Source organism: Cnephaeus nilssonii (assembly GCF_951640355.1).
Source record: "Cnephaeus nilssonii genome assembly, chromosome: 8".
In the NCBI taxonomy this organism is placed as follows: domain Eukaryota; kingdom Metazoa; phylum Chordata; class Mammalia; order Chiroptera; family Vespertilionidae; genus Cnephaeus; species Cnephaeus nilssonii.
Window position 1 is genome coordinate 99,089,462 of NC_137079.1, and position 24,812 is coordinate 99,114,273.

The following is a 24,812-nucleotide window of genomic DNA, read 5'->3' on the forward strand; positions in this document are numbered from 1 at the left end:
CCCTGCTTCTATGTGTCTAGGCAATTCTTCCTTCAACATCTCCTTCCCATTTTGGGTAGAAGAGGAATATGCTTACTTCACAAAATAATTTATTAGAAGCACCAGCTGGCATTCAGCAAATTCGAGTCCCAGAGCAACAACCTAAGTGCTGTATTTGCACATCACATAAATCCAATAAATAGTGCCTTTCCAAATTTGATGTTTGAAAGACAGAAAGAATGCAAACTTGACTCACACCCCTTTCTAATATTCTTCCCTAATTCCGCAGCCACTCACCTATCTCCTCTCCTTTTCTTCCCTCCACCCCTTTTTGCCAAGAGATCTTTCTCTATTGGTAGCCAGGCAACCAGCTCAGATCTGCACTGTCTAGAATCCTGGCTTCTTTCCTATTTTGTACCACCCACTCTGCACATCATCTGAATGATGAGATAACCTACAAAAAGTCAGCAATGTGGGAGTATAATGGGGAGCTTCATTCAACCCACACAACACATTTCTTTCTGATACATTAAAAAATGGGACCCAAGAAAGTCCATGGATGGAAAAGATTCTCCAAGATGTGTGTCCGTGACCAGTCGAATGCTTCTAGACAGCAATTTAAATAACTATTTTGTAAAAACAGGGAGGTTGCTTGCCAACAGTACTTTTATAAAGAAAAATATCTGGCATGCAGACTCTTGTTGTATATAATTATTCTAAAAACCAAGAGAGATAACATAAAAATATAATTTTAAGGGAAGTAAAAAAAAAACTGATTGGATTATCTAATTAATATAGATTTTCTTATTTGTGAAGAAATTAGTCAAACGTCTTGATATTTCTTTAAAAAACAAAAATTTATGTTCAGGTAGGAAGTGTGAGTGTGTGAGTGTGTGTCTGTGTGTGTGTTTTGGGGGACAGCCAAGTTTTCCTGGCCACGTTGCTAGGCAACAGAGAGGGAAAATAGAAGTAGCTACTGCTTTCCAGTTTGCAATAAAAAGAGTTAATTTATTCATTGAAATATCTTCTTTTAGCACTTGCCATCTTTCACTTATTTCAGTATTTCCTGCATATGAGTACAGCCAAACATTTGAGAAGAACATTAACCAAATTTGAAACAGGGTCAGTTTTTAGGGATATTAGAGGCCCATTTTAATCTGGAGAGGTTATTTGATGTAGTTGACTCCACACCCAGATGAAAGCTTCTCTTGCTAGAGCAGCTGGGAATGTGCCTGTTCACTGACACGGTACATGAATGGAGAATGTTCATTTATGGCCTGAATTCAAAAGCCTGGAAACTAAGCCATCTCTGATTCATCCAGTTCTCCACTCATAACATGTGCATAATAAATGTTTTCAGATGATGATAAGCCCTGTATCTCTCTAAAGCAAATGGGATTGTTTCCCCCTCTCAGGTATGATGCTTGCATTGTTAATTTAAATGACAAAATGAAGAATGTATAAGACAACCATCCCTTACAATCAGTTCCCACGTGACAATGTTAATTATATAAACTGTTGGCCACACAGCTGCTAGTAATTGCATGGAAATTTTCTGCCTCAGCTAGACAAAATAATAGTGAAATAGAAAATACAGAGAGCAGAAGTAAACTCCAGCCTCATTCTTCAAACAAAGGGTTAAGCAAGGAGCTTTATGTCCCCATTAAGCAAGCAGGAGAGAAAATCAAATCTATGTCAGGGCTTCTCAATCATTCTAATTTAATATCAACCACTAAGCATGAACAAAATCCTAAATCTGAGTTTAATAAGTTCAAAGGATCAAGAGGAATTTCTATACCAGGTATACTCTTCAAAGGGAGAATGTCCTATGAAAGAGGGCCCTTTCTGTGCTGTATCCAATGGTTATTCCTATAGATGGGGCTCTAGCTGGGTAATATTTATAAATAAATAAATAAATAAATAAATAAATAAATAAATAAATAAATAAATAAAATCACCCTATTACTTCCTCCACTCAAACATAGACAATTAGCAGATTAAATTAATTTGGCCAATTCTTTTTAGTAGTTCACTAATGACTACTGTACTTTAAAATGCCAAATTAGACTGTGGCCAAGAAGAAAACTATACTGAAAACACTTGAACAGAACTGAAATAAAATTATTGGGTTTTCTGTCTGGAAAGAGCCTCTTTATTTTCTTTCATTTTACCAAGGCCCAGAGAGGATAACAGACTAATCTAAGATAACACAGCTATTTAGTGAAGGAGCTGGTGCCAAACCCCAGGCCTCATCAAATAATCCAAACAAGCCAAACCTGATCCAAGGGCATCAGTGGGAAATGACAATACAACCTGATATTGGTGAGACAGGCTCCAAAGGGACTGATTCCACAGCCCCCGCTTTAGACAGTGTTGTGTGAACACAACCTGGGAGGAAGCTTGAACATAGGAGCTTCCATGTTGGTTACAGTTTAAATTTATGGAACTTGGAAGTCTCGTTTCAAAACACTTAATAAAAGAAGCCAAATTCAAGAGATGTCCAAAGACTCCAACGAGCCTTTGCTTATTAAAATATTTAGTGAGCACCATCAGATAACCTCCTAAGCACCTGTATTCCTCCCCACCTTGCTTGTGAAATCAGGACAATGAATGGCCTTCCATTTCCTCCCCTGTACCTTCCCCCTCCTCCCCTTCTCACTCCTTTTAGTCTTGCCTTGTAAAGGGACAACAACAGTAGTTCTTCCATTCCCCTTCCTTAGCATGGAGAAGCTAACACTGTTTTCAGTAACTTTTTAATTTTGGTCTCCAAGCTTGGTCATCTTCTCCACCATTTCACAGGAAGCTAAAAATTAAACTCAGGTAGTGATGAAAAACAAGGGGCTCCATGTTTGTTTCATTCACAAAAGTACGTCTCACATGGACCCTTGTCCTTTTCCATGGACCCTAAGCCACTCTGGAGCACCATTCTATGCTATAAGCAACCCCTGACAATGGCCACCCCTCCAACAATGGCACTTTTTCTTCTCCCTCTGAAGGAAGGCTGATGATCAATGATGATGTCTAATAAAGCTTATTAAACTCAGGAAGCTTACAAGTCATGGCCAGTAAAGTCTTTGTAATTCAGGACAAAAAGAGTAACGTGTTAAAAAGTGAAGCAGCAAATGGTAACACCTTAATCAATAAAGAAATTTTTTTAAAAAGTGAAGCAGCAACTGTTTATTCTTCTCAGAGATAAGGTTTAAACAGGTTCATAGAGAAAGTAAAAGCCCTGAGTTCTAGCTAAGAGAAACTATAGCCATTGCTCACCTCCTGCTCTACCTCCACCTGGTTATTACTTAGAGACAAGAGTGCTATTATGAGAGAGCTATTTGCTGGCACCTGTGCCATTCTGCACCAAGGCACATACAGATCTGAAGCAAGGAGCTTGCTTATTTCCTTACCCTCTGCTTCCGAAGGCTTCCTGGACTGGTGGGTGATGGACTTGGTGACTTGCCAGACCGTGGAGTGGAGAGCTGACTACCAGGGGTCCCATTAACTAGAAGCACAAAGAACCACAGATGGGAAAATGGCACGTTAAAAAAGTTTCATGACAAAATCAACTTCTCTGAGAAATAATTATAGAGGAACATTTGCTAAAATTCCAGATACCTTTTTATCTGTGGTCCTGAGAAAAAGCTTCAGGAAATAACCATCTTCAGAAATTTACTGTTTTGTTAAGCCAGTATTTAATACAACAACAGGTTACATAAAATTTTTAAATGTTCTTTTCATACCTTTCCTGATGAATTTATTAATGATGTCTTTTACTGTGCCGATAGAAATTTGGGGAATGTTATTAAAGCCCTGGGGCATTTTTAATGGGACTCATTTTTAATTCATTAGCTTCCAGTAGGAATAAATATTAGCACAGCTCTCAGGTGATATTCTCAGTACTTGTTAAACTAAATCGCTATATTTTTATAGTTAACAACTCACTTCTAGAAGTTCCTGCATCCATTTCTGCCCTGCACATCTACCTCACCTAAACACTTGAAGGACCTGCTTTTAAACAAGACAAAGTAATTGGCACAGACACTCGGGAACTCCTCACTGATTGTCCTTACCACTGTTGAAAAATAAAAGCTGATTTCTAATAGATTTAAATCACTGGAATTTTACCTGATTATTAAGACTTTCAGAAAACATTATCACTAAACTGAACCAAAGCCACAGAACTCAAGTAAACAATAATTTTCTCTAAGCAACATTATAAAACACTTAAAGATATTACTTTATAAAGATATATAAGGACAACATTTTTACATGTTTTACATCCACGGGCAAGGAAGTAGAGTAGCAATGAGACACACACATTCTTGAGAGAGCATAACAAACATTTTCCAAAAGGGAGAGCAATGATGCATTTAACTTACCTTCTATGAGTTCTAACATGGACACAGTCTTACTGTTTGACCTGACAGTAGTAAGAGGCAAAGTCCCTTCTCAGCACTAAGCCAAGCACCCACAGAAATGGGAGGCAGTTGGATCAGTTAAGGGTGGCTAAGGCTGCTGCTCCCAGAGCAGACGGAATGAGATGCAGGATTCATCAGCAGATGCCTTTTCTGCATAAGGCTGACGTCTTCCAAGCAGCAGTGGGAGGTGCAGGTTCTGTCTCAGGCTGTATCAAAGGTGTCAATTAAGCCTTATGCCAACTCGGGAGCCACTGCAACCCCCTCCCAGACACCACTAACTCCCTGAAGGCCGGAAGCTGGAGCCCTTTTTCAGTACTTTGCACTGAATCATAACAAAGTGCCTCCAGGGGAGCAAGAGACCCAATGACTCATCTGAAAATCAAAATGACAGTAATTCTTCTAAAGCCTAGTGACTACCCAGTACTAAGTATACCCTTAAAAATTTAGTGGTATGATGTTTATTGCTTTTTCTTACACAATGTTTGCACAAAATCTTTGGGTCCATGAAAGTGGGAGGTTGTTTTGTCTTCTCCAAAGACCTTTAAAAAATGTCATATAGCCTACATTGTACTAATTTGTAGTTTTGACTTTGGTGATTTAAAAAACACAACTTCTTTTTCTTTTTTTGGTAGCTTAAAGTAGAGAGCACTGAGCATGCTTTAATTTGCTTGCTTTCTACAGTCCATCCTTACTGAGCTTGATGCTCAGGCCTCTTCGCACTGGACTTCCCAGCCAGTGACCTCTATGGGAAGGGCTCCTAAAGAGGCAAGGACTAAAGAGCTGTGGGCAACTAATAAACCAGTAAGCAAAATATCCTTAGGAGTTGACAGAAAAACATGTTTTATGAATGTAATATTTTCTTTGCCCGCTTCTCCACTTTATGTCTTTTTGTTGTACCAAAAGGCTACACAGATTGGGGGGAAAAATGAGTAAATGAGGAAGCAAGCATAGTATTTACATATTAAAATTTTGAGATGCTAATCTTATCAAACCAAATGGGGAAGGGGGAGTGGTTCTCAGGAAATCAGCCTTAGGAATACATTGTTAACCTTTTGCACTCGGATGTCGAGTGTGACTGGACACGGTTATCATTAGAATAAAGGAATCGAGAAAAAAGCAAGCGAGTGCAAAGGGTTAAAAAAAGAATAAAACAATAAAAAACTTGCACCTCAGTTTATTGAAGAACTTATTTTCAATGGAACATTTAAATTATATATATATATATATATATATATATATATATATATATATATATATATAAACAAAATCAGAAATGAGAGAAGAGAGTCACCAAAGAGATCACAGATGTACAAAGAATCATATGAGAGAATATTATGAAAGACTATATGCCACCAAATTCAATAACCTAGAAGAAATGGATAATCCTAGAAATATACAATCTTCAGACTAAATCATGAAGAATTGGAAAATCTAAATAGACCAATCAGCAGTGAGGAAATTGAAACAACCATTAACCCCCCCCCCAAAAAAAAAACAACAAAAAAAACAAAAGTCCAGGACCAGATAGCTTCACCAGTAAATTCTACCAAACGTTCAAAGAAGATTTAAAACCTATGCTTCTCAAACTCTTCCAAAAGATTGAAGAAGAGGCAATACTTCCTAACACATTTTATGAGGCCAACATAACCCTGATACCAACACCTGGCAAAGATAACACACACAAAAAGAAAATTACAGACCAATATCTCTGGTGAATACAGATGCAAAATTCCTAAACAAAATGCTAGCAAATCACCCTAGCTGGTTTAGCTCAGTGGATAGAAGGCCGGCCTGTGGACTGAAGGGTCCTGGGTTCAATTCTGGTCAAGTGCACATGCCCGGATTGCAGGCTGGATCCCAGTGGGGAGTGTGCAGAAGGCAGCCAATCAATGATTCTTTCTCATCAATGATGTTTCTATCTCTCTCTCCCTCCTCCTTTCTCTCTGAAAGCAATAAAGATATATATTTTTAAAATACTTGTAAATCAAATGAATGCAACAGTACATAAAAAAAAATGCACATAACAATTAAGTGAGATTCATTCCAGAGGCACAAGGATGGTTAAACATATGCAAAACAATCAATGTAATATACCACATTAATAAAAGAAAGGATAAAATCATATAATCTTATAAAATAATGGATACAAATGGATATAAATGGATACAAAAAAGCATTTGCTAAGATACAACATCCATTTATGATTAAAACACTCAATAAAATAGGAAGAGAAGAAAAATACTTCAACATTATATAGGCCATATATGATAAGCCCTCAGCTAATACCATACTCAATGGTGAAAAAATGAAAGCTTTTCCTTTAAGATCAGGAACAAGACAAGGATGTCCACTCTCACCCCACTTATTCAACACTAGTTGCCCAGTGCACGAAATTCATGCACAGGGGGGGTGTGTCCCTCAGCCCAGACTGTACCCTTTCCAATCTGGGACTCCTCGAAGGATGTCCTACTGCCGATTTACAGAGTTCAGGCCTAAACGGGCATTCAGACATCCCTCTCACAATCCGGGAATGCTGGCTCCTAACTGTTCACCTGCCTGCTTGCCTGATTGCCCCTAACCACTATGCATGCTGGCCTGCTTGCCACCAACTACCCCCTGCTGCCAGCCTGCTCACCCCCAACTGTCCCCCTGCTGGCCTGCTCACCCCCACCTGCCCTCCCCACTGGCCTGCTCGCCCCCAACTGCCCCCCAGCTGGCCTGCTTACTCCAAATTGCCCCCCCTGCTGTCCTGATCACCCCCAACTGACCCCACTGACAGCCTGCTCACCCCCAAATGGCCCCCTTGCTGGTCTGCTCACCCCAACGGCCACCCCCCCCGCCATCGGCCTGATCACCCACAACTGCCGTCCCATCCTGGCCTGATCACCCACAACTGCCATCTCATTCTGGCCTGGTCACCCACAACTGCCCTCCCTTCTTGGCCTCTAACTGCCTCTACCTTGGCCCCACCACCATGGCTTTGTCCAGAAGAACATCCGGAAGGTCTCCTGGAAGGTCTCCCAATCTAATTAGCATATTACCCTTTTATTAGTATAGATAGAGGCCTGGTGCATGGGTGGGGGCTGGCTGTTTTGCCCTGAAGGGTGTCCCGGATCAGGGTGGGGGTTCCCGCTGGGGTGCCTGGCCAGCCTGGGTGAGGGGCTGAGGGCCATTTTCAGGCTGGCCACACCTCCTTCAGGGTTGGGGTCCCCACTGGGGTGTCTGGCTAACCTGGGTGAGGGGCTGATGGCTGTTTGCAGGCTGGTCAAGCCCTCCGGCAGGGACCCTCATCCCATGGGGGTGTGGCAAGCCTGGGTAAGGGGCTGAGGGCCATTTTCAGGCTGGCCATGCCTCCCAGTGACCCAGGCCCCCAGCCATTCCTTCAGCGGCGGCCAGGGAGGGCTGGTAGCCTGAGTTGCCCCCAGTGACCCAGGCCCCCAGCCCCTCCTTGAGCGGAGGCCAAGGTGGGCGGGAAGGAAGCGTGGCTTCCTCCACCACCGGGGGCAATCCAAGCCTCCTGCTTGCTCCAGCTCTGTGGCCTCCACCATCTTTGTTGGGTTAATTTGCATACTCGCTCCTGATTGGCTGGTGGGCATAGCGGAGGGAAGGTCAATTTGCATATTCTCTTTTATTAGTGTAGATAGTGCTGGAAGTCCTAGCCAGAGCAGTAAAGCAAGAGAAAGAAATAAAGAGCATTCAAAGGAAGAAGTAAAACTGTCACTTTTTGTTGATGGCATGATTCTGTATATAGAAAACTCTAAAAAATCCACCAAAAAATATTAGAAACAATAAACAAATACAATCAAGCTGCAGATACAAAATCAATGTCCAAAAATCTATTGCCTTCCTGTATATTAACAACAAAACTTCAGAAATGAAAAACAAACAAACAAATACATATTTCTTTTGCAATTGCAACCAAAAATAAAATACCTAGGAATAAACTAAACAAAGCACTTAAAAGACTTACATATTGAAAATTACAAAGCATTGTTAAAAGAGATTGAAAAGACACAACAAAATGGGAAAATATCCTGAGCTCATGGATTAGAAGAATTAATGTAGTTAAAATGGACATATTACTCTAAGCAATATACAGATTTAATTCAATCCCCACCAAACTGTCATTTTTAAAAGGAAATAGAAGGAGAAATCATCAGATTTGTATGGAACCACAAAATACTGTGAATAGCTAAAGCAATCCATGTAGGAATCATGCTACCTGACTTCAAATTATACTAGAGAGCTACAAAACAGCATGGTATTGGCAGAGAAATAGATGCACAGTTAAGTGGAGCCCAGCTATAAAACCACATACATATGCACAGAAATTTTTTTACAAAGGACCCAGAAACACACAATGGAGCAAAGACAGTCTCTTCAATAAATGGTGCTGGAGAAACTGGAAAGCCACATGCAAATTATTGAACCTGGATTACAGTTTGTCCCCAGGTACAAAAATTAATTCAAAACGGATCAAAGATCTAAATATAAGACCCTAAACTGTAAGTTACATAGAAGAAAATATAGGTACCAAATTTATGGCCCTTAGTCATGAGAACATTTTTTGAACTTGATGCCAAAGGCAAGGGAAGTAAAGGCAGAAATGAATGAATGGGACTATATAAAGCTAAAAAGCTTCTGCACAATAAAAGAAACTGATGACAAAACAAACAGGCAGCTAACCAGATGAAGATGATATTTGCAAACAGTAGCTCCAACAAAGGTTTAATTTCCAAAAATTTCCAAAATATATAAAGAACTCATATAGATGAAAAGATGTTCAACTTCACTGGCAATTAGGGAAATATAAATAAAAATTACAATGAGATACCTGTTAGAGTGGCCATCCTACATAATAAAATGGTAATATGTAAATTACCATCACTCCGCTACGCCCACGATTGGGCCAGCAGGAGGCACAGGGGGCGGGACCCAGGGTGGCCGGGGTAGCTGATTGGGCCAGCAGGACGCTGAGCCATGGCTGCCCCGGAGGCTTTCGGAAGGCCTGGGGCACCGGCGGACAGCCGGCCAGGTCCCCCGCGATCAAAGGCCAAAGCGGGGGACCTGGCCGGCTGTCTGCTCCGGCGCAAGGCCTTTCGAAAGCCTCCGCAGCAGCCGGAGGCTTTCGGAAGGCCTGGGGCACCAGCGGACAGCCAGCCCGCTGGTGCACCAGGTGCATGATTAAATCATGCACTGGGCCTCTAGTTGGTGTATAGAAAAGCCATAGTCTTCTGAGTGTTAATTTTGTATCCTGCTACATTGCTGAATTCATTTATTAAGTCTAGTAGTTTTTGGATGGAGTCTTTGAGGTTTTCTATGTACAATATCATGTCATCTGCAAATAAGGACAGTTTTACTTCTTCTTTTCCAATTTGGATGCCTTTTATTTCTTCTTCTTGTCTGATCACAATGGCTAGTACTTCCAGTACTATGTCGAACAGGAACGGTGAGAGTGGGCATCCCTATCTTCTTCCTGTTCTTAGGGGAAATGGTTTTAGTTTTTGCCTATTGAGTATGATGTTGGCTATGGGTTTGTCATATATGGCTTTTATTATGTTGAGGCATGATCCTTCTATTCCCACCTTGCTGAGGGTTTTTATCAAGAAAGGGTGTTGGATTTTGTCAAATGCTTTTTCTGCATCAATGGATATGATTACATGGTTTTTATCTCTCAGTTTGTTTATGTGGTGTATCACATTTATTGACTTGCAGATATTATGTGGTATACCACATTTATTAACTTGTGGATATTGACTTGTTTATCCTTGCATCCCCAGAATAAATCCCACTTGGTCATGATGTATGATCTTTCTGATGTAATGATGGATTCGATTTGCTAGAATTTTGTTGAGGATTTTGGTGTCTATGTTCATGAGGGATATTGACCTGTAATATTCTTCCTTTATATTGTCTTAATCTGGTTTTGGAATTAGGGTAATGCTGGCTTCGTAGAAAGAGCTTGGAAGTGCTCCTTACTCTTGAAATTTTTGGAATAGTCTGAGGAAGATAGGTTTTATTTCTTCTTTGTATGTTTGATAAAACTCCCCTGTGAAGCCTTCTGGTCCAGGGCTTTTGTTAGTTGGCAGTTTTTTGATTACTTCTTCAATTTCCTTCATAGTTATCGGCCTATTCAGATTTTTTTATTCCTCCTGGTTGAGTTTTGGAAGGTCGTATTTTTCTAGGAATATGTCCATTTCTTCTAGGTTGATCAGTTTGTTGGAGTACAGTTGCTCATAGTATTTTTTTCGAGTCTTCGTATTTCTGTGGGGTCAATTGTTATTTCACCTCTTTCATTTCTGATTTTGTTTATTTGGGTCCTTTCTCTTGGCTTCTTGGTGAGCCTGGCTAGAGGTTCATCAATCTTGTTTATCTTTTCAAAGAACCCCAACTATTGGTTTCATTGATCTTTTGTATTGGTTTTTTTTTTAGTCTTGATGTCATTTATTTCTCCTCTGATCTTTATTATTTCCTTCCTTCTGCTCACACTGGGCTTTTCTTATTGCTCTCTTTCTAATTCTTCAAGTTGCAGAGTTAAATGGTTTATTACCAGTTTTTCTTGTGTATGTGTTTTTTTGTTTGTTTGTTTTTGAGTTAGGCCTGTAATGCTATGAACTTCCCTCTTAGGGTTGCTTTCATTGTGTCCCATAGATTTTGGATTGGTGTGATTTCATTGTTATTTGTTTCCAGGATGTTTTTTTACTTCTTCTTTGATCTCTTTGGTAACCCACTCATTGTTTAATAGTATGCTATTCAGCCTCCAAGTGTTTGAATTTTTGTGATTATTTTTACTATAGTTGATTTCTAATTTTATGGCATTGTGATCTGAGAAGATGCTTGATATGATTTCAATCTTCTTGAATTTGGAGAGACTTTGCCTGTGTCCCAGTATGTGGTCTATCTTTGAAACTGTCTCATGTGCGCTTGAGAAGAATGTATATTCTGTAGTTTTGGGGTGGAATGTTCTAAAGATGTCGATTAAGTCCATCTGATCTAGTGAGTCATTTAGGATTGATGTTTCTTTCCTAATTTTTTGTCTAGAGGATTTATCCAGTGATGTTAATGGGGTAGTATAGTCTCCTACTATGATTGTGTTGCTGTCAGTCTCTCCCCTGATATCTTCCAGAAGTTTTTTTTTATGTATTTGGGTGCTCCTGCATTGGGTACATAAATGTTTACCAGAGTTATATCCTCTTGTTGCATAGATCCCTTTAGAATTATGAAGTGGCCTTTCTTGTCTCTTGTTATGGTCTTCACTTTGAGGTCTATTTTTTCAGATATAAGTATTGCTACCCCAGCTTTTTTTAATTTCCATTTGCCTGGTAGATATTTTTCCATCCCTTCATTTTCAGTCTTTGTGAGTCCCTTGTTCTGAGGTGGGTCTCCTGTAGACAGCATATATATGGGTCTTTTTTTTTTTTAAATCCATTCAGTCACTTGATTTCTTTTGATTGGAGCATTTAATCCTTTTACGTTTAATGTTATTATTGCTAGGTACTTGTTTGTAGACATTTCTGTACTTTCTGCCTATGTTCTTTCCTCCCTTTCTATTTCTCCTTTTTACAGCATTCCCTTTAGCATTGCTTGCATTGCTGGCTTAGTAGTGATAAACTCCCTTAGCTTTTTTTTGTCTGCGAAGCTCTTGATTTCCCCTTCAATTCTGATTGATAGCCTTGCTGGATAGAGTATTCTTGGACTCAGTCCTTTGCTTTGCATCACTTTGTATACCTCCTTCCATTCCCTTCTAGCTTGATGTGTTTCTGTTGAGAAATCATTTGATAATCTCATGGAGGATCCTTTGTAGGTAACTCTCTGTCTCTCTCTTGCAGCCTTTAAGATTCTCTCTTTGTCGTTACATTTGCCATTGTAATTATGATGTGTCTCGGTGTGGGTTTTTTGGGATCCATCTTGCTTGGGACTCTCTGTACTTGTGTAACTTTTTTCTTCCCCATATCAGGGAAGTTTTCTGTCATTATTTCTTCAAATAGATTTTCTAATTCTTGCTGCTCTTCTTGTCCTTCTGGCAGCCCTATTATACATATGTTACTTCATTTTGTGTTATCCCAAAGCTCCCTTAGGTTCTCCTCCTGCTTTTTAATTTTTTTTCTCCTGTTGCTGTTCAGATTGGGCTTGTTATCAATAAGACAAGCAATAAGAAGTGTTGGAGAGGTTGTGGATAAAAAGGAACCCTCATTCACTGCTGATGGGTATGTAGACTGGTACAACCACTATGGAAAGCAGTCTAGTGATTCCTCAAAAAGTTAAGAATAGAGATTCCATACAACCCAGCAATTCCTTACCTTGGTATTTACCCAAACATTCAAAATCATATATTCACCCCCCAACTGCCCTCCCCTGCTGGCCTGGTCACCCCCAACTGCCCTCCCCTGCAGGCCTGCTCCCCCCAACTGCCATCCTCTGCCAGCCCAGTCGCCCCTAACTGCCCTCCCCTGCAGGCCCGATCGCCCCCAACTGCCCTCCCCTGCTGGCCTGATCAGCCACAACTGCCCTCCCCTGCCAGCTATCTTGTGGTGGCCATCTTGTGTCCACATGGGGGTGGCCATCTATGCCCACATGGGGGTGGCCATCTTGTGTGTTGGAGTGATGGTTAATTTGCATATTTCTCTCTCTATATACACACACACACACACACACACACACACACACACACACACACTAGAGGCCCGGTGCACGAAATTCATGCATGAGAGGGGTCTCTCAGCCCAGCCTGCACCCTCTCACAATCAGGGACCCCTTGGGGGATGTTGGAGAGCTGTTTTCAGCCTGGATCCTGCAGGCCACTCCTTTTGGGAGGGCACCAGATGCTGGGCTCATGGCTAGTGAGCGCTGCTGTGGCAGCGTGAGCCTCCCCTGATTGGGGCTAATTGGGTGTGAGCCTGCAACAGGCACAGTGGGGCCAGGATGAGTGAGAGTGACAGGTAGGAGCTGCAGGCAGCATTGGATTGCAGGTTTTGCCCCGATCCCTGGAGGCCACCCAGAGGGACCCCACCCATGCACGAATTCGTGCACCAGGCCTCTATTATATATGTATTAATTCTTTATTGTTAAAAGAATTACACATGTACCCTTTTCCCCCCCTTTGTCTTCTCCCAGCCTGCCCCCGCCCCCAGCCCTAGCCTTCACCTACCCCCCATTTTCTGTGTCCATTAGTTATGCTTATATGCACACAAGTCCTTTGGTTGATCTCTTATCTCCCCCCAATCCCCTGCCTTTCTTCTGAAGTTTGATGGTTTGTTCCATGCTTCTTGGACTCTGGATCTATTTTTGTTCATCAGTTTATGTTGTTCATTATATTCTACAAATGAGTGAGGTCATGTGAAATTTATCTTTCTCTGACTGGCTTATTTCACTTAGCATAATGCTCTCCATGTCCATCCATGCTGTTGTGTATCGTAAGAGTTCTTACTTTTTTACAGCAGCATAGTAATCCATTGTGCAGATGTGCCACAGTTTTTTAATCCACCCATCTGATGATGGGCACTTAGGCTGTTTGCAAATCTTAGCTATGGTAAATTGTGCTGCTATAAACATAGGGGTGCATATGTCCTTTCTGATTGGTATTTCTGATTTCTTGGGATACATTCCTAGAAGTGGGATTACTAGGTTACATGGGAGTTCCATTTTTTAAATTTTTTGAGGAAATCCATACTGTTTTCCACAGTGGCTGCAACCAGTGTGCATTCCCACCAGCAGTGCAAGAGGTTTCCTTTTTCTCCACATCCTCACCAACACTTGTCATTTGTTGATTTTTTGATGATAGCCATTCTGACAGGTGTGAGATTGTACCTCATTGTTGTTTTGATTTGCAACTCTAGGATGATTAGTGACATTGAGCATGTTTTCATATGTCTCTTGGCCTTCTATATGTCCTCTTTTGAAAAGTGTCTATTTAAGTCCTTTGCCCATTTTTTGATTGGATTGTTTATCTTCCTTTTGTTAAGTTGTATGAGTTCCCTGTAAATGTTGGAGATTAAACCCTTACCTGAGATAGCATTGGTAAATATGTTCTCCCATGCAGAGAGAAGATATTTCTTGTTGTTTTGTTGATGGTTTCTTTTGCTGTGCAGAAGCTTTTAATTTTGATGTAGTCCCATTTGTTTATTTTCTCCTTAGTTTTCATTGCTCTAGGAGCTGTATTGGTAAAGATATTGCTACGACATTTTTCTGATATTTTGCTGCCTATGAATTCTTCTAAGATTAAGTGGTTACCTTCTTACATTTAAGTCCTTTATTCATTTTGAGTTTATTTTTTGTGTATGGTGTAAGTTGGTGGTCTAGTTTCATTTTTTTGCATGTACCTGTCCAATTTTCCCAATACCATTTATTGAAGAGACTGTCTTGACTGTATTGTATGTTTTTGCCTCCTTTGTCAAATATCAATTGAGCATACTGGTTTAGGGTGATTGCCTATTTCTCTGTCCTCTTCTATTTGTCCCTGTGTATGTTCCTGTGCCAGTAACCATGCTGTTTTGAGAACAATGACTTTGTAGTATAACTGGATGTCTGGTATTGTGATCCCTTTTTTCTCAAGATTGCTGTGGTTATTCAGGGTCTTTTTTTATGCCATATAAACTTTTGGAGTGTTTATTCTATGTTTGTGAAATATGGTGTTGGTAGTTTAATTGGGATTACATTGAATCTATAGATTGTTTTGGGTGGTATGGACATTTTGATGATGCTGATTCTACTAATCCATGAACATAGTATATTCTTCCACTTGTTTATATCTTTCTCTATCTCTTGTTTTAATTTCCTGTAGTTTTCTGAGTACACGTCTTTTACCTCCTTAGTTAAGTTTATTCCTAGGTATCTTAATGTTTTGGGTGCAATGGAGAATGAGATTATTTTTTAGTTTCTCTTTCTGTGAGTTCATTTTTTGGTGTATGAAAAGGCCATAGATTTCTGGGTGTTAATTTTGTATCCTGCTACTTTGCCAAATTCATTTATTAAATCAGTTTTATGGTATAGACTTTAGGGTTTTCTATTTACAATATCATGTCATCTGTGAATTATGGCACTTTTACTTCTTTTCCAATTCGGATACCTTTTATTTCTTGTCTGATCTCTATAGCTAGCACTTCCAGTACTATGTCAAACAGGAGTGGTGCAAGTGGGCATCCCTGTCTTATTCATGTTCTTAGGGGAAATGGTTTTAGTTTTTGCCCATTGAGTATGATGTTGGCTGTAGGTTTGTCATATAAAGCTTTTATTATGTTGAGGGATGATCCCTCTATTCCTACTTTGCTGAGAGTTTTTATCAAGAAAGGGTGTTGGATTTTGTCAAATGCTTTTTCTGCAACAATTGATATGATTATGTGATTTTTATCTTTCAATTTATTTATGTGATGTAGCACATTTATTGATTTTCGCATATTGTACCAGCCTTGCATTCCTGGAATAAATCCCACTTGGTCATGATGTATGATCTTTCTAATGTAATGCTGGATCTGATTTGCTAGAATTTATTGAGATTTTTAGCATCCATGTTCATCAGGGATATTGGCCTGTAATTTTCTTTGTAGTGTCTTTATTTGCTTTTGGGATTAGAGTAATGGTGGTTTCATAGAAAGAGCTTGGAAGTGTTCCTTATGATTGAATTTTTTTTTGAATAGTCTGAGGAGGGTAGGTTTTAGTTCTTTGAATGTTTGGTAAAACTTCCCTATGAAGCCATAGGACCCAGGCCTTTTGTTTGATGGAAATGTTTTGATCACTGCTCCAATTTCCTCCATAGTTATTGGCCTATTCAGACTTTTTAAAAAATTTTTCCTGATTTAGTTTTGGAAGATTGTATTTTTTGTGTGAATATGTCCATTTTGTCTAGGTTGTCCAGTTTGTTGGAATAGAGCTGTTCATAGTATTTTTTTACAACCCATTGTGTTTCTGTGGAGTCAGTTGTTATTTCACTTCTTTCATTTCTGATTTTGTTTATTTGGGTCATCTCTCTTTATTTCTTGACTAGCGTTCCCGTTGCAGGAAAAATCCTGCAATAGGGTTTCCTGCTGCACTCTACTCCACCCTGCCTGCTCTCCTCCCTTGTCCCCCGCCCCGCGTTCTCCGCCAGTTCCCCAGCTTTTCTAACTTCTCCTCCAGCCGGCTCTCCTTCCTTCTCCCCTGGCCCCGCCTCCGCTCCTCCCTTCTCCCCTGGCCCGCCTTCTCTGCCAGCCCACCTGCTTTTCCCTTCTCCCCAAGCCCCGCCTGCTCAACTTCCTTCTCCCCCGGCCCCACCTCCGGTCCTCCCTTCTCCTCCCCCCAGCTTCCTTGCTTCTTTGCAGCTTTGCTCCCTTCTGCAGCTCTTGGCTTCTTTCTACACTGTCTTGATATGCAAATTAGCCGCCATCTTTGTTGGGGTAATTTGCATATTCATCCTGATTGGCTGGTGGGCGTGGCTTGGCGTAGCGAAGGTGCGGTCAATTTGCATATTTGTCTATTATTAGATAGGATAATCCTGTCTAGAGGTTCATTAATCTTGTTTATCCTTTCAAAGAAACAGCTCTTGGTTTTATTGATCTTTTGTACTGTTTTTTTGTTTGTTTGTTTGTTTGTTTTGTCTCTATGTCATTTATTTCCACTCTGCTGTTTATTACTTCCTTCCTTCTGCTTACTCTGGACTTTTCTTGTTGCTCTCTAATTCTTTAAATTATAGGGTTACATAATTTATTACCAGTTTTTCTTGTTGATTTTGTTATTGTTGTTATTGTTTTTAGGTAGGCCTGTAGAGCTATGAACTTCTCTCACATGACTGTTTTCACTGTGTTCCACAGATTTTGCATTGTTATGTTTTTATTGTCATTTGTTTTCAGGCTGTTTTTTTATTTATTCTTCTATCTCTTTGGTAGCCCAATAATTGTTTAATAGCATGCTATTTAGCCTCCAAGTATTTGATTTTTTAAAATTGTTTTATTGTAGTTGTTTTCTAATTTTATACCATTTCAGTCTTCGTGAATTTGAAGAGACTTTGCCTATGTCCCAATATGTTGTCTATCTTTGAAAATGTCTCATGTGCAATTGAGAAGAATGTATATTCTGTAGCTTTTGGGTGAAATTTTCTGAAGATGTCAATTAGTTCCATCTGCTCTAGTGAGTCATTTAAGATTGCTGTTTCTTTGTTGATTTTTTTGTCTAGATGATTTATATAGTGATGTCAATGGGGTATTATAGACCCTACTATGATTGTATTGTTGTATTGTTGTCTCCCTTGATATCTTCCAGAAGTTTTGTTTTGTTTTGTTTTTTGATGTATTTGGTTGCTCCTATGTTGGGTGCATATAGGTTTACCAGAGTTATATCCTCTTATGCTATCAATCCCTTTAGTATTATGAAGTGGCCTTCCTTGTCAATACTTACACAAAAACGTCTTCTGACCACAACTGAGTTATCAACATCTTCTTCAACTCTTTCCTATTCTAGCATTTATTTATATTGAACTAGCAACTGTTCCTTAAATATACCTTCATGCCTTTGTGTCTTAACTCACATTGTGTCCTCAGGTGGTATGCCTTCCTGGCTCTTCATATTCTCACAGGACCCTTCAGATCCCAATTTATAACTCCTTTTCTCTTGAAAGCTTTCTCTTATCTCACTAATGAGATTTAACCCTTTCTTCCTCTGGGTTGTCATAACACAACATTATTTATTATAAATCTTATAGATGCTTGTCTCCCAACTTGCTGTGGTATAAATTGTCTTTGTATCTTTGAGAATCAATACATGATTGAAATACAATAGACATTCAGGAAATATTTATGTAATTAACATGAGGCAATAACAGTGAAGAGTTTATAAAAGTAGTTGAAGTAGCAACATAATAAAAGCTTATATGACAAACCTAAAGTAAACATCATACTCAATGGGCAAAAACTAAAACCATTTCCCTTAAGAACAGGAACAAGACAGGGATGCCCGCTTTGACCACTTGTGTGGTCAACATAGTACTGGAAGTGCTAGCCATAGTGATCAGACAAGAAGAAGAAATAAAAGGCATCCCAATTGGAAAGAAGAAGTAAAATTGTCATTATTCATAGATGACATGATACTGTACATAGAAAACCCTAAAAACTCCATCAAAAATTATTAGATTTAATAAATGAATTCAGCAATGTAGCAGGATACAAAATTAATGACAAGAAATCTATGGCATTTTTATACACCAATAGTGAACTTACAGAAAGAGAGATTAAAAAAAACAATTCCATTTACCATTGCACAAAAAAATTAAGATACCTAGGGATAAACTTAACTAAAGAGGTAAACGACCACTACTCAGAAAACTACAGGACATTGAAAAAAGAGATAGAGGAAGGCATAAACAGATGGAAGAACATACTGTGTTATGTATTAGTAGAATCAACATCATTAAAATGTCGATACTACCCAAAGCATTCTATAGATTCAATGCACTCCCCATTGAAATACCAACAGCGTATTTCACAGATCTAGAAAGAACTCTCCAAAAATTCATCTGGAATAAAAAAAGACCCTGAATAGCTGCAGGGATCCTGAGAAAGAAGAACAAAGTAGGAGGGATCTCAATAACAGATATCAAGATGTATTACAAAGCCACTGTTCTGAAAATTGCCTCGTACTGGCACAAGAACAGACATATAAACCAGTGGAATAGAATAAAGAACCCATAAATGGACCCAAACAAATATGTTCAATTAATATTTGACAAAGGAGGCAAGAACATACAATGGAGTTAGGACAGTCTTTTCAATAAATAGTGCTGGGAAACTTGGTCAGACACATGCAAAAAAAAAAAAAATGAAACTAGACCACCAACTTACACCATACACAAAAATAAACTCAAAATGGATAAAGGACTTAAATGTAAGATGGGAAACCATAAAAATATTAGAGGAATACACAGGCAACAAAATCTCAGATATATGCCAAAGCAATATCTTCACTGATAAAGCCTTTAGGACAATGGAAACTAAAGAGAAAATAAACAAATGGGACTACATCAAAATAAAAAGCTTCTGCACAGCCAAAGAAACCATCAACAAAACAACAAGAAGGCCCACTGCATGGGAGAGCATATTTGCCAATGATACCTCAGATAAGGGTTTAATCTCCAACATTTACAAGGAACTCATACAATTTAACAAAAGGAATACAATCAACCCAATCAAAAAATGGGCAAAGGACCTAAATAGATACTTTTTGAAAGAAGACATAAAGAAGGCAAAGAAACATATGAAAACATGCTCAAAGTCACTAATCACCTGAGAGATACAAATCAAAACAACAATGAGGTACCATCTCACACTTGTCAGAATAGCTATCATCAACAAATCAACAAATGACAAGTGCTGGCGAGGATGCGGAGAAAAAGGAACCCTTGTGTACTACTGGGGGAATGCAGACTGGTGCAGCCACTGTGGAGAACAGTAAGAAGTTTCCTAAAAAAACTAAAAATGGAACTCCCATTTGACCCAGTTATCCCACTTCTAGGAAGGTATCCCAAGAAACTAGAAACACCAGTCAGAAAGGATATATGCACCCCTATGTTCATAGCAGCACAATTTACAATAGCTAAGATTTGGAATCAGCCTAAGTACCCATCAGCAGATGAGTGGATTATAAAACTGTGGTACATCTATACAATGGAATACTATGCTGCTGTAAAAAAGAAAGAACTCATACCATTTGCGACAGCATGGATAGAGCTGGAGAACATTATACTAAGTGAAATAAGTAAGGCAGAGAAAGATAAATATCATATGATCTCACTAATTTGTGGAATATAACCTATATATATAAATGCCTAAGCGACCATCACAACCGAAGGGATGACCGAACAAGCTGCATGGGGCGACCAGACCCTCAGGGGAGTCAGTGAGGTGTGACTACATGACTGAGCAGCAGGCTGCTAGGGTGACAAGGCCTGCAGGGGGGCAGTTGGAGGCGACCAGGCCAGAAAGTGAGTATGCTGTTGTCTTTTTCAATCGGGAGGGAGATACAAGCTCCTGACTGCTCTGAACTCCAGTTCTGGGCGAGACTCTGGGGACCCAGACTCATATGGGGAGAAATGGACTGTCTGGCATCGGGCTGGAACACGAGGGCAGCTTTCTCTCATAGGTGCTTGCAGTGATCATTGTTCCTGCACAGTGCCACGGGACACAGAGATCTGGGGAACTCTTCAGGGCAGGGCTGACAGTCAGCCATTGCTGTTTGCTCCACCCTGGTGATTCCCTGAAACCACAACCCACCCAATTTACAACCCCACCTAAGCTGTGCACAGAGGCTTTTGCATATGAATGAGCTGGCCTTTTGCCATCTAAGACCAAACAAACTGCAGCTGGGTCAGAGAGCCCCAGAGCCTCCAAAAGAAGACCCCAAGGCTCTACAGCAGCTTGCATTGCTTCACAGCTGGGCCTAATCTGGGCACCTCCGAACCCCAAACAAAGAGGAGGAATCTGCAGATCTCTCTGTAGCTCCTGCTGAGTGGCCTCTGGCTGTGGCTGATTTTGCACCTCCTTGGAGATCCAAGAGCCAGTGTAGCCAGTGGTCAGAGTGAGACCATCCAGATTAAAAGTCTTCACATCAATAAGAGACACACTCAGGGGACAGACTCAGTGAGCGCCAAAGCCCCACTGAAGCAAGTCTTGTCCCATAAGGGTGTCTCCAGCACAGAAGTTCTCCCATCGTAGACACAGCTGATCCTCACATCCAATTGGCCAAGAGGTCAATTCCTCCCAGTGATACCAACAGCAATCAAGGCTTAACTACAACAAGACTGTGCACACAGTCCACAAAGGGGTGTATCAAGAGTGTCCACCTCAGGTAATTAGGGAGGCTGAGCCACTGTGCTCTATAGGACACCTAGCACACAAAGCCACTCAATCAACACAGGGAAGCAGCCAAAATGTGGAGACAAAGAAACAGGTCACAAATGAAAGAAATGGAAGAAAGTAAACTACTGGATATAGAGTTCAAAACCACGGTTATAAGGTTACTCAAGAATATTCTAGAAACCTCCAAGAAATTTAGTGAGACCCTCAAGGATATGAAAAAGGACCAATTAGAAATTAAGCATACACTGACTGACATAAAGAATAATATACAGAGATCCAACAGCAGACTAGAGGATCCCAAGAATCAAGTCAAAGATTTGAAATACAAAGAAGCAAAAAACACCCAACCAAAAAAGCAAAAAGAAAAAAGAATCCAAAAATATGTAGATAGTGTAAGGAGCCTCTTCAAGGGACAACTTCAAGTGTACCAACATCTGAATTATGGGTGTGCCAGAAGAAGAGAGAGAGCAAGATATTAAAAACCTATTTGAAGAAATAATGACAGAAAACTTCCCCTACCTGATGAAAGAAATAGATTTACAAGTCCAGGAAGTGCAGAGAACCCCAAACAAAAGGAATCCAAAGAGGACCACACCAAGACATATCATAATTAAAATGCCAAGGGCAAAAGACAAAGAGAGAATCTTAAAAGCAGCAAGAGAAAAACAGTTAGTTACCTACAAGGAAGTGCCCATATGATTGTCAGCTGATTTCTCAACAAAAACTATGCAGGCCAGAAGGGAGTGGCAAGAAATATTCAAACTGATTAATAGCAAGAACTTACAACCAAGATTACTCTACCCAGCAAATCTATCATTTAGAATTCAAGGTCAGATAAAGAACTTCACAGGTAAGAAAAAAGCTAAAGGAGTTCATCACCACCAAACCAGTATTATATGAAATGCTGAAGGGTATTCTTTAAGAAGAGGAAGAAGAAGAAAAAGGTAAAGATAAAAATTATGAACAACAAAGTGACAACAAATACATATCTATCAACAAGTGAATCTAAAAATCAAGTGAATAAAAAATCTGATGAACAGAATAAACTGGTGAATATAGTAGAATCAGGGGCATAGAAAGGGAGTGGACTGGCAATTCTTGGGGGAAGGAGGTGTGGGGGATGTGGGAAGAGATTGGACAAAAATTGTACACCTATGGATGAGGACAGTGGGGGTGGGGGAGTAAGGGCAGAGGATGGGGTGCGAACCGGGTGGAGGGGAGCTATGGGGAGAAAAAAGAGGAACGACTGGAATAATTTGAACAATAAAGATTTATTTTTAAAAATACAGAATTGGGGCCACAGTGGTCTTTAATTAGATAAAAAAATAATAATTAAAAATAAAGGGAAAAAAAAGTAGTTGAGGAAGGCTGCTGCCCCCATATAGACAGTGTGTCAAAATAATGGTTCAAGGTTTTGAAGAATATCTTTGGAGATACTCACCTGCTGAAGGTGAGCATTAAGAGGAGTTGATGAGTTCAGGGAAAGAGAATAGAAGGAGGATTGCGTTTTATGTTCAGTAAAAAAATTCTAAAAACACAGGCATGAACCATCAGTCCTCTTGTCTTTCTTGGTGCATTTTGTTTTCAATAATTTTCTTGGAACCCCAGAGCAGAAAAAAATCCTCCATAAAATGTATAAGGCTGAAATATCTATACTAAAGGAAAAGACTGAGCTAAAAATTAATATCTAGCAATCTGCCTTTGAAGGTGTTTGATAAAAATTAAAGAGTTGACACATGTAGCCATTTCTGATGACACACGGCCACATGCTGAGGATGAAACATTTGCTGCTCCTGAGGATGAAACATTTGCGAAATAATATTTTTTCCTCAAAGTGACACACTATCCAAGTTATGTTCAGTTTTTTTGGCGAAGTTTGACACACCAAGCTCAAAAGGTTGCCCATCACTCTATTACACTCTTATTTTAGAGATATTGTATTATAAATTGCTTGTACAGATAAAATAATTTGTTTAAAAGAATTTCACTTTTAAATTACACATTTTATGAGACATCTATGTTCCAAAGAAAGACACACATAAATAAAGATTCAACCCATATTAAACACTTTATGACATTCTTATATATTCTCGTTTATTTTAAGAAGTAACTAAAACAACACTCCTCTTTCTTAGTGATACTACATTCAACGTCTGGGGGCTCATTATTCTGCTTAATGATTTATTAAGGCATCTAGCTTTTCTTTCTTTCTTTTTTTTTTTTCTTGTGCTACTTGCCTACTTTACACTCTCTCTGCTATGGAAACTAATAATAATTCAACAGGTATGTGAATTATGTAATCTATCAATTATTTAGGGGTTGACTTGTATGTTGCTTGAGAGTAGAGGCTGTATCTTTCATCTTTGCATTGTTAGCGCCTAACACTGGCAAACCTGTGCTTGATATTCCTGAATGTAGAAATGAACTCCTTATATTAATAAATCACCTATATCCCTGGCTGGTGTGGCTCATTTTTCTGGGCATCAAAAGTTGCTGGTTGGATTCCTGGTCAGGACACATGCCTAGTTTTTGGGCTTGATCCTCAGTAGGGAGTGTGAGGGAGGCAGCAGATCAATGTATTGCTCTCACATTGGTGTTTCTCTCTCTCTCTCTCCATTCCTCTCTCTCTAAAAAATCAATCAAAATAATAATCCTATCTAATAAAGGAGTAATATGCAAATTGACTGTCACTCCAAGACACAAGATGGCAGCCTCCAAGTGGTCAAAGATGGCTGCCCCCATGTGGACACAAGATGGCCGCCACAAGACGGCTGGCAGGGGAGGACAATTGTGGGCGATCAGGCCAGCAGGGCAGGGCAGTTGGGAGGGACCAGGCCTGCAGGCAAGGACAGTTGTAGGTGATCAAGCCAGCAGGGGATGGCAGTTGGGGTTGAACAGGCCTGCAGGGGAAGACAGTTGGGGGGAAGCCAGACCAGCAGGGGAGGGCAATTGAGGGGGACCAGTCCTGCAGGGGAGGGCAGTTGGGGGGGGGACTAAATCTGCAGTGGAGGGCATTTAGGGGTGACCATGCCTGCAGGGGAGGGCAGTTGGGGGGGACCAGAATGGCAGGGGAGGGCAGTTAGGGGTGACCAGGCCAGCAGGGGAGGGCAGTTAGGGGCAATCGGGTCGGCCGGGGAGCAGTTAGGCATCGATCAGGCTGGCAGGCAGAAGCGGTTAGGGGCAATCAGGCAGAGGCAGGCAAGTGGTTGGGAGCCAGCAGTCCTGGGTTGTGAGAGGGATGTCCGACTGCCCGTTTAGGCCCGATCCCAGTGGGTCCCAGATTGGAGAGGGTGCAGGCTGGGCTGAGGGACACCGCCCCCCCCATGCATGAATTTCGTGCACCAGGCCTCTAGTAATAAAATAAAAAAGGTGCAAACTTAAAAAATATCCTTAAACAAAACAATAAAATAAAATAAATCACCTCTAATTGCTTTTAGTCCCAAGAAGAGCAATAGATATGGGATAAAGATAAAATTTATAGAAGATTCTCATTCTTATTCTAATACTGAATTACAAAGGTAACTTTCTGTCTACCACTGACAGAAATCATGAAGTTGGGGTGAATCATTTCACCTCCTGAAATGCTGATGTCCAGGACTAATAC

At 40.2% G+C, this 24,812-nt stretch overlaps 1 protein-coding gene across 1 annotated transcript in view; it reads right to left on the bottom strand.

Moving 5' to 3' along the window:
- DCLK1 (doublecortin like kinase 1) overlaps nucleotides 1-24,812 on the bottom strand; it is a gene marked incomplete at its 3' end in the record, with an annotated part of 486,231 nt that overhangs the window by 97,505 nt on the left and 363,914 nt on the right. Inside the window, exon 6 of the mRNA XM_079779242.1 lies at nucleotides 3,381-3,475. Coding sequence (XP_079635368.1) covers nucleotides 3,381-3,475 — 95 coding nt within the window. The remainder of the gene's footprint in view (nucleotides 1-3,380; nucleotides 3,476-24,812) is intronic.